The 14,821-nt window shown below is 38.9% G+C and overlaps 1 protein-coding gene across 4 annotated transcripts in view; it reads right to left on the bottom strand.

Annotated features, from left to right (window-relative positions):
• ADGRA3 (adhesion G protein-coupled receptor A3) overlaps nucleotides 1-14,821 on the bottom strand; it is a 180,380-nt gene that overhangs the window by 6,722 nt on the left and 158,837 nt on the right. For all 4 annotated transcript variants that reach the window (XM_049886440.1, XM_049886439.1, XM_049886441.1 and 1 more), the window contains 2 exons: nucleotides 13,432-13,555; nucleotides 1,109-1,254 (listed from right to left, as the gene is read on the bottom strand). In XM_049886440.1, coding sequence (XP_049742397.1) covers nucleotides 1,109-1,254; nucleotides 13,432-13,555 — 270 coding nt within the window. The remainder of the gene's footprint in view (nucleotides 1-1,108; nucleotides 1,255-13,431; nucleotides 13,556-14,821) is intronic.

Here is a 14,821-nt window from a genome sequence, read left to right as displayed (position 1 = left end):
GATCTTTGCTCTGATCACACATGCCAGCATGAAGTATTTTCTAATACCCAAATCCCTCCTCCTCAAAATTAATGGCTCCTTCCTTTGCACCCTCAAGGAATATAACTGTGCTATAGTTTTTTATAGTTCTTATGATACTTCATTACAGTCGGTCTTCCTATGTGTGTCTCCTCTCGCAGACTGTAAACTCCTCAAGGGCAAGGAGGTCTTGTTCATGTCCCTACCCAGGGCTTGGTTCATAAAAAACCAGCTGCCGTTGCACTGACTCTGACGCATGACAACCCCACGTGAGCTGGCAGAACTGTGCTCCCTAGGGTTTTCAATGGCTGATGTTTTGGAAGTAGATTTTTCTTTCAGGCCTTTCTTCCAAGGTGCCTCTGGGTGGACTTGAACCTCTAACCTTTCAGTTACTAACAGAGTACATTAACTGTTTGTACCACTCAGGGACTCTGGCTGGTACATAACATGCATTCAATAAACTCAGTCTTCATTCATCTTTACTCACCCAGCATAATAATACACTTTTTTTTTTTCATAGTAAGTAAGAAAGGCGTAACTCAAAACCTGTTTAGTCTTTTGTAGAGAATAACTGAGTTGGTACATACCTGAGTAGATCAAAAATCTGTAATATACGACCTCAAAAAAAAAAAAAATAGCTAACGTTCTTTTACCTGGTGCTGTCGAGTCGATTCCAACTCATAACGACCCTACAGGACTGAGCAGAACTTCCTCATAGGGTTTCCAAGGAGTGTTGGTGGATTTGAACTGCCAATGTTTTGGTTAGCAGTTGATCACTTTAACCACTGCGCCATATATTATAGCCAGCACCTTCCTAAATACTTACATATTAATCCCTTTTTCCCTCACAACTCTGTGAGGTAGTATTGCCATCACTTTACAGATGACACGAGTAAGGTGCAAAGAAGGTGTGAGAACCTAAGGATTTGCATCTAGAAGGTCGCACAGCCAGTATTCAAAACCAGGCAGCCTGGTTTCCAAGCCTATTATTTAAAAAAATTCACCTGTTATAATTTATGGCTATGTTTCAACTAAAGCAAACAAATTATTTAACATTTAATATAATACAGTAAACAAAGATACTGGGTACCTGAGCATTGGTCTTGGCGGAGGTGGAGGTTCATCAGGATCCTGGCATCTTTTAGCTTTTTTAGTGACTTGTTTATAGATATTTCGAGCTGTCACTCCCACCCAGAGTACTGTGGCAAGTGTGGAATAATGAAGAATTATTCCAACCTAGAAAAGAGATTTAAGAATAAATAAACTGAAAGAAAAAGAAAAAATCCCCTTTTAACCATGAAGTGTAATTAAAAAAAAAAAAAAATTTTTTTTTTTTGGAAGTGTAATAGCTCCTACTAAAGCTTATCAAAATGATTGATAGTTAATTTTCAAATATGTGGTTCAAAATACTGTCAAGGTATATTTTAATAATGAACTGCTTTTCCTGCTAATGAAACAAAGCACTCTAATAGACATATAATAGAGGGCTATTTTCTCCAATACACAAACCATTAACTAGAATCTGGAGGCCCACAGACTACAACTTATACCCACTAAAAAAAAAAAAAAATTTTTTTTTTTAAGTTGTAGAATCTGGAGGCCCACAGACTACAACTTATACCCACAGATGACCCTTAATACACCACTTAATTAGCTCCTGAACAACATAAAACCAAAGGCATGTTTCTCATAGATGTAGTGTTATAAATTAGAGTTCAGTTTATATACCCCATTTTAAAGAGAAACATAGTACACGGGGGATAACCAGAGGGTAAAAGCTATAGAACACAGAGAGTAAGCCTTAGATTAAAGGCTCTGAGCTCTAATTCAGAGCTTTTATAATTCAGAGCAATATAGCACAATGGTTAAGGGAATGAGCTCTGGAATAAGAAATTTTGCCTGGTGTAAAATCCAGCATCCACCTCTTACCTGCTATGTGTTAACAAAATTACTTAACAACTCAAGAATCAGTTGCCTCATTTGAAAACTGAATAATATAAAGTACGGTTAGGTTAAATAGCACAGTCTATATAAAACATATAGCACACTGCTTAGTACATGATGAGCAATCAATAATATCTGTTATTACTGCTTATTAGGAGTGTGGTTTCAAAGAAATAATGTCACCTCTCTGAAATTAAATTTCTCCACAGTGGAAGAATTATCAATAGCCATCTTCAGAATTTACGTAGGGATTTAAAGAGAATAAACAGAGAAAACATTGAAGTTGTCAAGGATTTCATTTTACTTGGATCCATAAGCAACGTCCATAAAAGCAGCCGTCAAGACATCGAAGGACGTGTTGCACTAGGAAACTATGCTGTGAAAGAACTTCTTTAAAGTGTTAAAAAACAAAGATGTCACTTTGAGGATTAAGGTGCACCAGACCCAAACACTGGTATTTTCAATCACCTCATATGCATACAAAAGCTGGACGATGAATAAGGAAGACCGAAGAACTGACACACTTGAATTATGGTGAAGAATACTGAACACACCATGGACTGCCAGAAGAATGAACAAATCTGTCTTGGAAGAAGTACAGCCAGAGTGCTCCTTGTAAGTGAGGACGGTGAGACTTTGTCTCATATACTTTGGACATGTTATCAGGAGGGACTAGTCCCTGGAGAAGGACATCATGCTTGGTAGAGGGTCAGCAAAAAAGAATACGACCCTCAAGGAGATGGATTAAATAGCGTCTGCAACCATGGGCTCAAATGTAGCAACAACTGTGAGGATGGCGCAGGACTGGGCATTGTTTCGTTCTGGTGTACACAGGGTAGCTATGAGTTGGAACCAACGACAACACTTACCAACAATAACCAGGGCATGAAGATAATAGGTGCTCAGTAATGACTACATTAATTAAGTTTCTTCACAGTGGTACTACATGGGGCATGTTTATCATATGACCTGTGTTTGAAGCAACTCCAGTTGAAGATGAAATTCTACGTAAAGTTACGAGTGGGCAAAGAGAGCTATAAAACCTATTTTAAGAACAATAAATGCATGTGGCACTGGAGCACCAAGGACATAATCCAGCCTTCGTGAGCAATTCCTTGCTATCTGTTTGATTATTTCTTCTTTTATAACTATTACAAGTAAAATTCTATTAAAGAAAACCTCTTGGAAGAAATTTCTCATTCCAAAGCGATGGCTCACTAACGTCAAGAAAATCAAATTGATATTATCAAACCTACGTCAGTAATAAAACCACTTAGACTGCCTCTGAGAGTTCTTTTTTTTTTTTTTTGAGAGCCAATCTGTAGCTAAAACTTGGCAACATCAAAGACCAAGTTTTATTCTGCAAAGGAAAAACTAAGGTAGTCACTGTCCATAGTAAGTCTTGCAATAATTCTGAAGTGCCAAGAGAATGGGTCCAGTTTGGCCAGACTAAAAAAGTCAAACCGCCATCTTCTTAAGGAGGGAAAACTGGCTCCTTGGTTCCTGTTAGTTTTGCTGATTGCACTGTAAAAGCCAAATTTATAGATAGAAAGTGGAATAAAAGGCACAGAATGCCCTTTGAGCTACCGGAACTCACAGCAAATACTGTAGGTAAAAAGAGTATAAATGAATTTGGTGCACAGAAACCAAGAAAAATTTAAGAAAAATTACTGATCTTGACTCAGAATGGTAGGCTATAGTATTGGTGGGAGTTTTCGCTGATGCAGAGGTCAAAGAATGAGACAGAGCTTTAAAATATGCAGGTTAAAAGACAGGTTAAAATATTTTCAAATGTAGGAAGTGCAAGATGGAGAATTTTCAAACCTTGATCTTTAGGTTTTGAAGTGTTTTCTATGGCATTTCTAAATTTCCAGAGAAGTGTTCACCCCTGAAAAGATATTGAAGCTTTCTAGTTAAACAATTAAACCAAAAGTGGACTCTTAGAAATCTGATGTCTCCTGGTAACAGCATCACATAACCAAATGACCAAAGATTCCACAAACACCAGAAAAAAAGAAGAACTGAGATCTAATAAAGAGAACTTCCCATCTTTTAAAATGTGGTACCTCCTATAGTATTCTCTAAATGATGGTTGGGGTACACATAAAATATATCCTCTGTACCAAGACATTTGCTTCCAAATAAATGAAGATACATGTGGTAATTCTGTAAATAGTTAGGAAGTAAGTAATCTAACTCATAGGGCATGCATGCAAATGATTAATTAAATGCAACAGGTTATTTTTTAAGAAAGCTACCTTACCTCAGGGGCACTGATATAATTATCTGAAAAAATTCCACTTTATATAAATACATACACACATATGCTACCTAATTGGGAACTCTCACTACTTGAGACTAAGCATTATAACAACCCTATGTTAACCACCAATAAACCTGAGACACAGCTGGTGTGCAAAAATAATCTTTAAGATGAGTAAATAATTGATATATATCATAAACATCCATAATAAATATGATCAACACATATGAATACACAGAAACTAAAAACAGTAAGTTTCCATTACTGGATGCCTATGTGCCAAAAAATGTACCGGGCAGTTTTGTATGTGATTTCATTACATCCAGCTAGCATCATTATTCACTCAGTATTATTAATCCTGAGTCACTGACAAGGAGACTGTGGCTAAGAGAAGTTAAGTCACCCACCAGACGTAACACAGCTGGTGGCAGGGCTGTGATTCAAACCCACGTCTGTTGGCTTCCAAAGCCCTTGCCCTGTCTGCTCTGCCACGCTGGCTCCTGCTATATACCAAAACACAGTCATTGGGGGTAGAGGGGAATCAGAGTCAAAGAGGCCATATTTGAATCATACTTCAGCCACCCAGTAGCCCTGGTGATTTGGGGCAAATTATTTCAGTTCTCTTCAATTCAGTTTATTTATAAAGCATACGAATAAGACGCACTTCCTAGGGCTACCATGAAAATTTAAGGTAAACATGTTTACAGTAGTTGCAAGCAGAAAGCTCTGAATGTTCCCTGTTAAGATTTTTCCCAATGCATCTCACGTGCCATTGCAGCAATCCTCTAGATTACAGATCTAAAAGGACACCTGAGAAGGTCAGCTGGCACTATATTTAATAGACTGAATCATGGAGGTTAGAACAACAAGGTAACTTAAATTAGATCCAGCCGAATACCTCCACCAAATAGCTGCAGAAATTGAGGACCAGAGAATTAACGATCAAACAATTATTTGGCAGTACATCACGAACCAGGACCTCTTCCAACCTTGAGTCAACAGCCCTTCTCCTCTATCACTCAGCTTCTCAGTTCTCCTTCAGCTCCTTTGGCAAAAGACAGTTAAATGCCACTGAAAACACCTAAGGTACCACCTGGAACCAACTCATGAACCTGAGTGGGAGGTGCCTGGCAACCTTTAATGACCTCCACCAATCACTGTGGGGGGAGAAGTTACATTACAGCTGGTTCCTACAGTTCACAAAATGTGTGACTGCTAAAGGGAGGTAGGAAAGACAAAACTATACTGATGTGATTGTTGCTGTCGTTGTTGGGTGCCACTGAGTAGATTTTTGACCCATAGAGACCCCATGTGACAGAGTAGAACTGCCCCATTGGGTTTTCCAGGCTATAATCTTTACAGGAGCAGATTGCCAGGTCTCTTCCCTACAGAGCTGCTGGGTGGGTTTCAACTGCCAACCTTTTGGTTAGCAGCCGAGAGCTTAACCATTGCGCCACGAGGGCTCCTTAACACAATACTGCATAACAACCTCCTCATTATTATATAGATGAAAAATTCAGGAACCCCTTCAAGGCTATGTGACCAGTCATACAGGGTGTTCTGGCAGATAAAGAATCACCCTGCCTACCAGTGTCTGAAATTTCAGGGCACTCCTTTATCCACTCTACCACCCTCCTCTCTCAGTTACTACTACCACATTAAGTATTATAGTGTGAAAATGTAGCAAGTAATGTCTGAGTCAGAAATACGAGAACAATGTTCTGGAAACAACTGAAGATTTGCCTTCTATTTCCTTCGGTAAACCTTTAACTCATGGCATTCATTCTAGAGGCCCTGAAAACTCAGCACAAATCCTCACCTACTGTTTTCAGAAAAGGTACAAAATACTATCTTTACAACAGCCTCTTTCTACGCATTTCCTTACTGAAATAATTTTAGGGGTCTGCTTCATGAAATCAATGAGATTTTTATGGATAAAATTACTACCATTACTACTACTGTGTGCTGTATGCCATCCTAATAGTCTATACTCAAAATTTCTCTAGGGTTGAGTGATTTCTACAATTCATAGGGGATTTTGCTATTAATTCACCTAATAAATACTTGATGAAGCCCTACTGTGGGCCAGGTCCTATGCTGGTCACTGGATAAATATTGGTGAATAAAATCCATGTTAATTCCTGCCCTGGTAGAGTTTAGAGCCCCAAACAGATAATAATAAATAGGGGAACACACCAATAGTCTATTACAAAGTTTAGAAAGTACCATGAAAATGTATAAACTACTACAGAGTAATGAGAGGAGGTCAGGGACAGTATCTCTGATAGAGCAACAGTGAACTGAGACCAGCAAGGTAAGTGGGCGTCAGCCATGTGAAAAAGGGCAAATGAGTAAGAAAACAGTAGCACGGCCTTCTGTGCATTTATTAAATTTACCCAAGACTCAGGATCGGACTTCTTACATGCCCCAGATAAAAATTTTCCAATGTCTACTAATGGCCTGAAACAAACTGTAGAGCTGAGAAATAATTTCATCAATAATAATAACAGCAAGCATTTATTAAGTACTTACTATATGCCAGGCACTCTTGGGTCATGTAAAACTCTCAGCAATTTTTATACACATAACATTTTAGACTGCATCTCAAGTGCACAATATTAGATCAATCATAAGCCTTATTTCACGGCACATTACAATGATAGGGCCAAGTATGGCCTGCTTTCATTTAGTTATTATTGCTAATAATGTAACGGCTGTCATTGTTAGGTGTCATCAAGTCACTTCCAATTGATAGCAACCCTGTGTACAGCAGAACAAAATGCTGCCTGGTCCTGCGCCATCCTCACAATCCTTGTTAGGCTTAAACCCATTGTTGTAGCCACTGTGTCAATTCATCTCATCAATGGTCTTCCTCTTTTTTGCTGACTCTGTACCTTACCAAGCATAATGCCCTTCTCTCCAGGGAGTGATCCCCACTTAACACATGTCCAAGGTATGTGTGACGTAGTCTTGCCATCTTGGCCTCTAAGGAGCATTCTGGTTGTACTCCTTCCAAGACATTTTTGTTCATTCTTCTGGCAGTCCACGGTGTATTCAATATTCTTCTCCAACACCACAATTCAAAGGTGTCAACTTTTCTTCGGTCTTCGTTATTCATTATCCAGCTTTCACATGCATATGAGGCGACTGAAAACAACATGGCTTGGGGTCAGGCGCACCTTAGTCTTCGAGGTGACATCTTTGCTTTTCAACATTTTAAAGAGGTCTCTTGCAGCAGATCTGCTCGATGCAATGTGTCTTTTGAATTCTTGACTGCTGCTTCCATAGGTGTTCCTTGCAGTTCCAAGTAAAACGGAATCCTTGACAAATTCAACCTTTTCTTCATTTTTCATGATGTTGCTTAATGGGTTCAGTTGTGAGGATTTTTGTTTTATGCTGAGGTGTAATCCACACTGAAGGCTACAGTCTTTGATCTTCATTAGTAAGTGCTTCAAGTCCTCTTCGCTTTCAGCAAGCAAGGCTGTTACATCTGCATAACGCAGCTTGTTCATGAGTCTTCCTCCAATCCTGATGCCCCGTTCTTCATACAGTCCAGGTTCTCCAATTATTTGCTCAGCATACAGACTGAATAGGTATGGTGAAGGATACAACCTGGATAAACACCTCTCCTGACTTTAAACCATACAGTATTCCCTCATTCTGTTTGAAGGACTGTCTCTTGATCTATGTACAGCTTCCTCATGAGCACAACTAAGTGTTCTGGAATTCCAATTCTTTGCAATGTTATCCATAATCTGTTTTGACCCACACAGTCGAATGCCTTTGCATAGTCAATAAACAACAGCTAAACAGCTTTTTGGTATTCTCTGCCTCCAGCCAGATCCATCTGAGAGCAGCAACGACATCCCTCGTTCCACTTCCTTTTCTGAATCCAGCTTGCATTCCTGGCAGTTGCCTGCTGATGTACTGCTGCAGCCATTTTTGCATGATCTTCAGCAAAATTTTACTTGCGTGTGATATTAACGATATTGTTCGATATTTTCCGTATTCGGTTGCATTATCTTTCTTGGGAATAGGCATAAATACGGATCTCTTCTAGTCGGTTGGCCAGGTAGCTGTCTTCCAAATTTCTTGGCATACCCTCCTAGGCACCTCCAGCGCTGCATTTGTTTGCCGAAATGCCTTAATTGGTATTATGTCAATTCCTGAAGCCTTGTTTTTTACCAATGCCTTCAGTGCAGCTCGGGCTTCTTCCTTCAGCACCATCGGATCCTGATCATACGCTACCTCCTGAAATGGTTGAACACTGACCAGTTCTTTTTGTTATAGTGACTCTGTGTATTCCTTCCATCCTCTTTTGACGCTTCCTAGTGTCTTAGTCTGGAAGCTTGCTGACACCTGTCCACCATGGGTGACCCTGCTGATATCTGAATACTAGTGGCATAGCTTCCAGCATCACAGCAACATGCAAGCCCCACAGTACAAGAAACTGACAGACGTATGGGGGAATACTATAATAAGCATCTCAAACACCAGCAAAACAAAAAGTAGGACCTTGACAACAACCCACATCTCACCATATGACCCCCCTCACCCACAGTAACCATCACTGTGTATCCTCCCTTGCTTTCTTTTCAGTACAGCTGTATTTTATAAGGAGCCCTGATGGCGCAGTGGTTAAGTGCTTGGCTGCTAACCAAGGGATCGCTGGTTCAAACCCACTCACCACTCCGAGGGAGAAAGATGTGGCAGTCTGCTTTTGTAAAGATTATAGCCTTGGAAACCCTATGGGGGCAGTTCCACTCTGTCCTATAGAGTTGCTATAAGTTAGAATCAACTCAATGGCAATAGGTTTTTTTTCTTTTTTTGGGGGGGGGGGTTATTTTATTTTATACAGTTTTACTGTACCTAGATGTTCTCATTTTATGCATGCAAAAGCTGGGCAATGAAGAAAGAAGACCAAAGAAGAACTGACGCCTTTGAATCACGGTGTCAGCCAAGAATATTGAATATACTACTGACTGCCAGAAGAATGAACAAATCTGCCTAGGTGATGTACACCCAGAATGTTCTCTAGAAGCAAGGATGGTGAGGCCTCATCTCACGTACTTCGGACATATTATCAGAAGAGACCACTCCCTGGAGAAGGACATCATGCTTGTTAAAGCAGAGGGTTAGTGAAACAGAAGACCCTCTACAACATGGACTGACACAGTGGCTGCAATAATGGGCTCAAACATAGCAATGATTGTGAGGATGGCACACATGGGGCAGTGTTTTGTTCTGTCGTATATGGGGTCGATAGGAGTTGAAACTGACTTGACAGCACCTAACAACAGATGTTTTCAAGTGTGCTGTTTTATTTTAGTTACTGTTAGCTTTATGAAACGGGTATCAGGGTAAATGTAGTATTTTGGGATTTACCTTTTTCATTTATATTCCTAAGACTCATTCGTATTGTCATGCAGTGTTACAATTCATCAGTTTTTGACTCTTACATAGTGCAGAAAAGAGCCCTGGTGGTACAGTGGTTAAAGCCCTTGGCTGCTAACTGAAAGGTCGGGCAGTTTGAACCACATGCCGCTCCATGGGAGAAAGATGTGACAGTCTGCTTCTGTTAAGGATTTCAGCTTTGGAAACCCTATGCAGCAGTTCTACTCTGTCCTATAGGGTTACTATGAGTTGGAATTGACTTGATGGCAATGGGTTTGGTTCTGGTTTACAATACCACACTTCATTCGGTTACTCTCTCATAGAAATGGGCATTTGGGTTGCTTCTAGGTTTTTGCTCTTGTGTATAGTGTTGCCATGAATACTCATATGCACATATTTCCTGTTGAGGGGGCTGTGGAGATAAGGTTACTCTCTAGGGTAAGAGCCCAGGAGAGGAATTCATGAATCCCATGGAGGGTATGGAAACCCTGGTGGCATAGTGGGTAAGTGCTACAGCTGCTAGACAAAAGTTTGGCAGTTCAAATACACCAGGTACTCCTTGTAAACTCTATGGGGCAGTTCTACTCTGTCCTATAGGGTCACTATGAGCCAGAATTGACTTGACGGTAACAAGTGTGGTTTTGGTCAGTTTTAGGGAGGGAATGTAAATGGTTAACTACAGAAAGTAAAGCCAACTGCCTTCCCAAGTATAACCATTTATATTCCCACCAACAAGGATTCACTTCAATACACATGGCATCAGGCTTAATTTTGGCCAAAAGAACAGGTATGAAATGGTAACTCACTGAGGTCTTAATTTGCATCTACGTAAACTCCAATGATGTTGAACATCTACTCATACAGATATTAGTCATGTAGTTTACTCTTCTGTGAAAATGCCCATCCACTCTCTTGAGCATTTTTCTATTGGGTTGTTTGTGGCCTTCTCAATGGCTGTAGTTTTTAATATCTCTTTTTATTAATATTCTGTCAGTGGTATGTATCATGAATAGCTACTCTCAGTTTGTAACTTGTCGTTTCACTTTCTTTACAGAATCTTAATAAACCAAAGTTCTTATTTTTAACTTAGACAAATTTAGCTTTTCTTTTTGGTAGTCAATGCCTTTTTGTGTCTTGCTGAAGAAAACTTTCCCATTTTCTGATAAGAATTTTAAACACTTTGGTTTCAATATGCAAGTTTTTAATGTACTCAGAGTTGACTTTTATATGTGGTCTGATGGAGAGATCATTTTAATCTTTTTCCAGATGGATAACTATTTTCTCCAGCACCACGGAATGAACAGCAGTTTCTCTTTACCCTGAAGAGGAATGCCACCTCTGACTTATACCAAATTATGTGCATCCAGGGGTCGGTCTTTAGGCTGTTTTATTTCAATTTATCAATCCCTGCACCAAATGCCACTTTTTAACTGACACCTTACTGATATAAGTCTGTTGTCGTTGTTCTTAGGTGCCATTGAGTCAGGTCCGACTCATAGCGACCCCACGTACAACAGAACAAAACATTGCTTGATCCTGCACCATGGCCACAATCATCATTATGTTTGAGCCCATCGTTGCAGCCACTGTGTCAATCCATCTCGTTGAGGGGCTTCCTCTTTTTCATTGACCCTGTACTTTACCAAGCATGATGTCCTTCCCCAGGGACTGATCTCTCCTGACAACATGTCTAAAGTGTATGTAAGATGTAGTCTTGTCATCCTTGCTTCTAAAGAGCATACTGGTTGTACTTCTTCCAAGACAGCTGTAAGTCTGATGGCTAGTAAGACAAGTCTCCCCGCCCTGCTCTTCTTTTTCAGAAGCATCTTTTTTAACCTTGTTGTTGTTAGGTGCCATCAAGTTGGTACCAACTCATAGTGACCCTATGTACAACAGAACAAAATACTACGCAGTCCTGCGCCATCCTCACAATCACTGCTATGTTGGAGCCTATTGTTTCAGCTACTGTGTCAATCCATCTCGTCAAAGGTTGTCCTCTTTTTCACTGACCCTCTACCTTACTAAGCATGATGTCCTTCTCCAGGAACTGGTCCCCCCGATAACATGTCCAAAGTATGTGAGACGAAATCTTGCCATCCTCACTTCTAAGGAACGTTGTGGCTGTACTTCTTCCAAGGCAGATTTATTCATTCTTCTAGCAGTCCATGGTATATTCAATATTTTTTGACAACACCATTATTCAAAGGGATCAATTCTTTGTTCTTCCTCATTCACTGTCCAGCTTTCACATGCATATGATGCAATGGAAAATACCATGGCTTTCGTCTGGCACACCTTAGTCTCCAAGGTGACATCTTTGCTTTTCAACACTTTAAAGAGGTCTTTTGCAGCAGATTTGCTCAGTACAACGCGTCTTTTGATTTCCTGACTGTTGCTTCCATGGGTGCTGATTTTGGATCCAAGTAAAACGAAATCCTTGCACAACTTCGATCTTTTCTCCGTTTATCATGATGTTACTTATTGGTCCAGCTGTGAAGATTTTCTTTTTCTTTATGTTGAGGCGTAATCCAAACTGAAGGCTGTAGACTTGATCTTCACCAGTCAGTGATGCTTATCCTTGGCCCTTTGTTTTCTTATAAATTTTTAAATCATCTTGAATTTCATGAACATTCTCTTCTATTTATAGATTAATTTAGGAGGAATTGAGACCTTACTGACATTAAGTCTTGGATCTGGTATATCTCTCCATTTATTTTGGGTCTTCTTTTATATTATCATTTTACCTGTAAATCTTGAACCTCTATTATTTTTCCTAGGCACTTCATATTCTTTGATATAAGCGTTATCTTCTCATTATATTTTCTTGTAGTTAGTTCCATTTCTGCATGCTGGCAGCAAACACCCTTCTGCACATTAAACCTCCATTTACTCTCCTTGCTCAACTTTCCTACTATAGCTCCAATTTATCTGGAGTTTTTTTTTTTTTAGAAACAATCACATCATCCAATAACCCAATTATTATCTCCAATGTACAGGTGAGAAAATGGAAACACAGGAAGGTTAAGGAAATTGACCAAAAAACACTTGGCAGACCTGGAGTTCAAAACCAGGAAATCTGAACTCTTAGTTACTATGTTACACTGCTTGCTATCATGCATAAAGAAAACAACATGCAAATATATAAATATTTAAACTTTTCTTATTCATACATTGAGTATTTTCAATGTCTCATACTTACACTAAAAGAACGTTACTCACGAAGGCTACATATGGAGCCCTGGTGGCTCAGTGGTTAACAGGATCCACTGCTAATGGTGGCTCTGTGAGAGAAAGATGTGGCTACATATACAACCTTTTATTTGAAAATAAAGGTATTTTCTTGAATATAAAGTTGAATACTTTTAAATTCTTCATATTTATCAAACCCAAAAACTCCCTGATTTTTCTATTTTATAAACACTTTTTTCTAATTCCTATTGTTTTCATCAATTGGTGAGATAAATTTAAAAATCCTGCTGTCAGAAAACATTACTTCTTTTTCAGCCAAAGTCAGGATTAATAAATTTTTGAAAATTAAATGTTAGGCATTATAAGAGACATAATAAGTGACTCGGAATTCCCAAGAAAAAATGAGTTCCTGAAGACACACACTCAGTTGTGACACGATGGTTCAAACTTTGAAGTATGTTAGCTAACTGATTTACTGACATTCAGTTTAACTTTTATTAGTAAAATTTATTAAAAAAAAAAAACTTTAAAGAAATATTTTTCTTTTTATAGTGAGTAAAATACAGGAAATCACATTCGCATAAGTTTTTTTTTTCCCCCACTTCAATTTTGCATTGACTTACTGCTTGGCAGATGCTGACGTTTCTGGTTTGAGTTACGCCTCCCACAAAGACCACACAGGTCAGGAAAACATGAAAACATAAGTTTACAAGCATATGCCAGCTCTTCAGACTGATTCTAATCAAACTGTTAAAGGAAAACAAAAGGAGGCAAAATATTAAAATTTGAAGCATGATACAAGCAATGTTCATCTACAAGTTAGTAATTCCAACTTTATAAAAGGCCACCTTAAAATGCTTCCTATTTAGAGATTTTAAAATAGAAACTATCGGACGTGTGGACGTTCACATATACGCATGTGCACACAAACACAAACACACAGGATGTGAGAAGTCTTTTAATTCAATCGTTTTTTAACATTTAACCTTACACTCTAAGAAAGAAAAGTAATTTGTAGAACTATGGCACCCACTAAAACCTAACAAATTCTCATTAATGAGAAACACAGAGGCTTTTGTTAGTGACAATGTCTTCTGACTGCTGAGTGACTTGCTAGGCTCCCTAGAGATTTCTGCAATATGCCAATGGGTATTTTTCCTGACATACTAGGGTAACATGGTCTAAAAGCCCAATATATTTCCTTCTGGCCTTTCATAATGAGATGTTCAAGTTTTTCTTCTGTATTTTTTTAAAGCAACATCTCCTTTTGTTTCTTAACTAAATGTCATGAAATATCCTATCTGTCTAGCTTAAAAAGGAAAATACATCCTAGCAAAACCTTTTGTAAAGTGAATTGGAAATTCTTTTAGTTCATTATTTCCTGGTTTGCCTCCAATTAACAAAAACCATATCCTACGCTTAAATGCCACAAACTTTCTTAAGAATACCATCGATAAAATAAAGAATACCACAGCAGGCAGAAAGTCATAAAATAAAAATAATGACACAGTCTGGTACTAAAACTTAGACATCAGCTTCTCTCTACAGGTAACAAGCCTCCAAGTTAACCTCACCCTCTGCTGCTCCTGTAGTGCACCCCCAAACCTCCAAGACACACCCCCCCACCCCATGTTATCTTCCAGATACTGAATTCAACTGACAATAGCTCAGGCGTTAAAAACCAGCTGCTGTCAAGTTGATTGCAATTCTTGGTGACTCCATGTGTGTCAGAGCAGAACTGTGCTCCACAGGGTTTTCAATGGCTGCTTTTTTCTAAATAGTACAAAAAATAGTAGCCAGGTCTTTTTTCTGAAATGCCTCTGGATGGACTCAAACTTCCAACCTTTCAGTTATTAGCTCAGTGCTTAACCCTTTGCACCACCCAGGGACTTTAACTCAATAGTTGGTAATTATTTATATGGTGAAATAAACACTTATTGCTAATTATTTTTAATTACTTATTGTTAATTGTTGATTTATTGTTAATGCTGGGCCTAAAAAAAATAGACCTTC

This window comes from Elephas maximus, chromosome 5 (assembly GCF_024166365.1).
Source record: "Elephas maximus indicus isolate mEleMax1 chromosome 5, mEleMax1 primary haplotype, whole genome shotgun sequence".
NCBI lineage: Eukaryota > Metazoa > Chordata > Mammalia > Proboscidea > Elephantidae > Elephas > Elephas maximus.
Note: the sequence above shows the minus strand (reverse complement) of the source record. Positions and strands in the feature narration are given on the sequence as shown.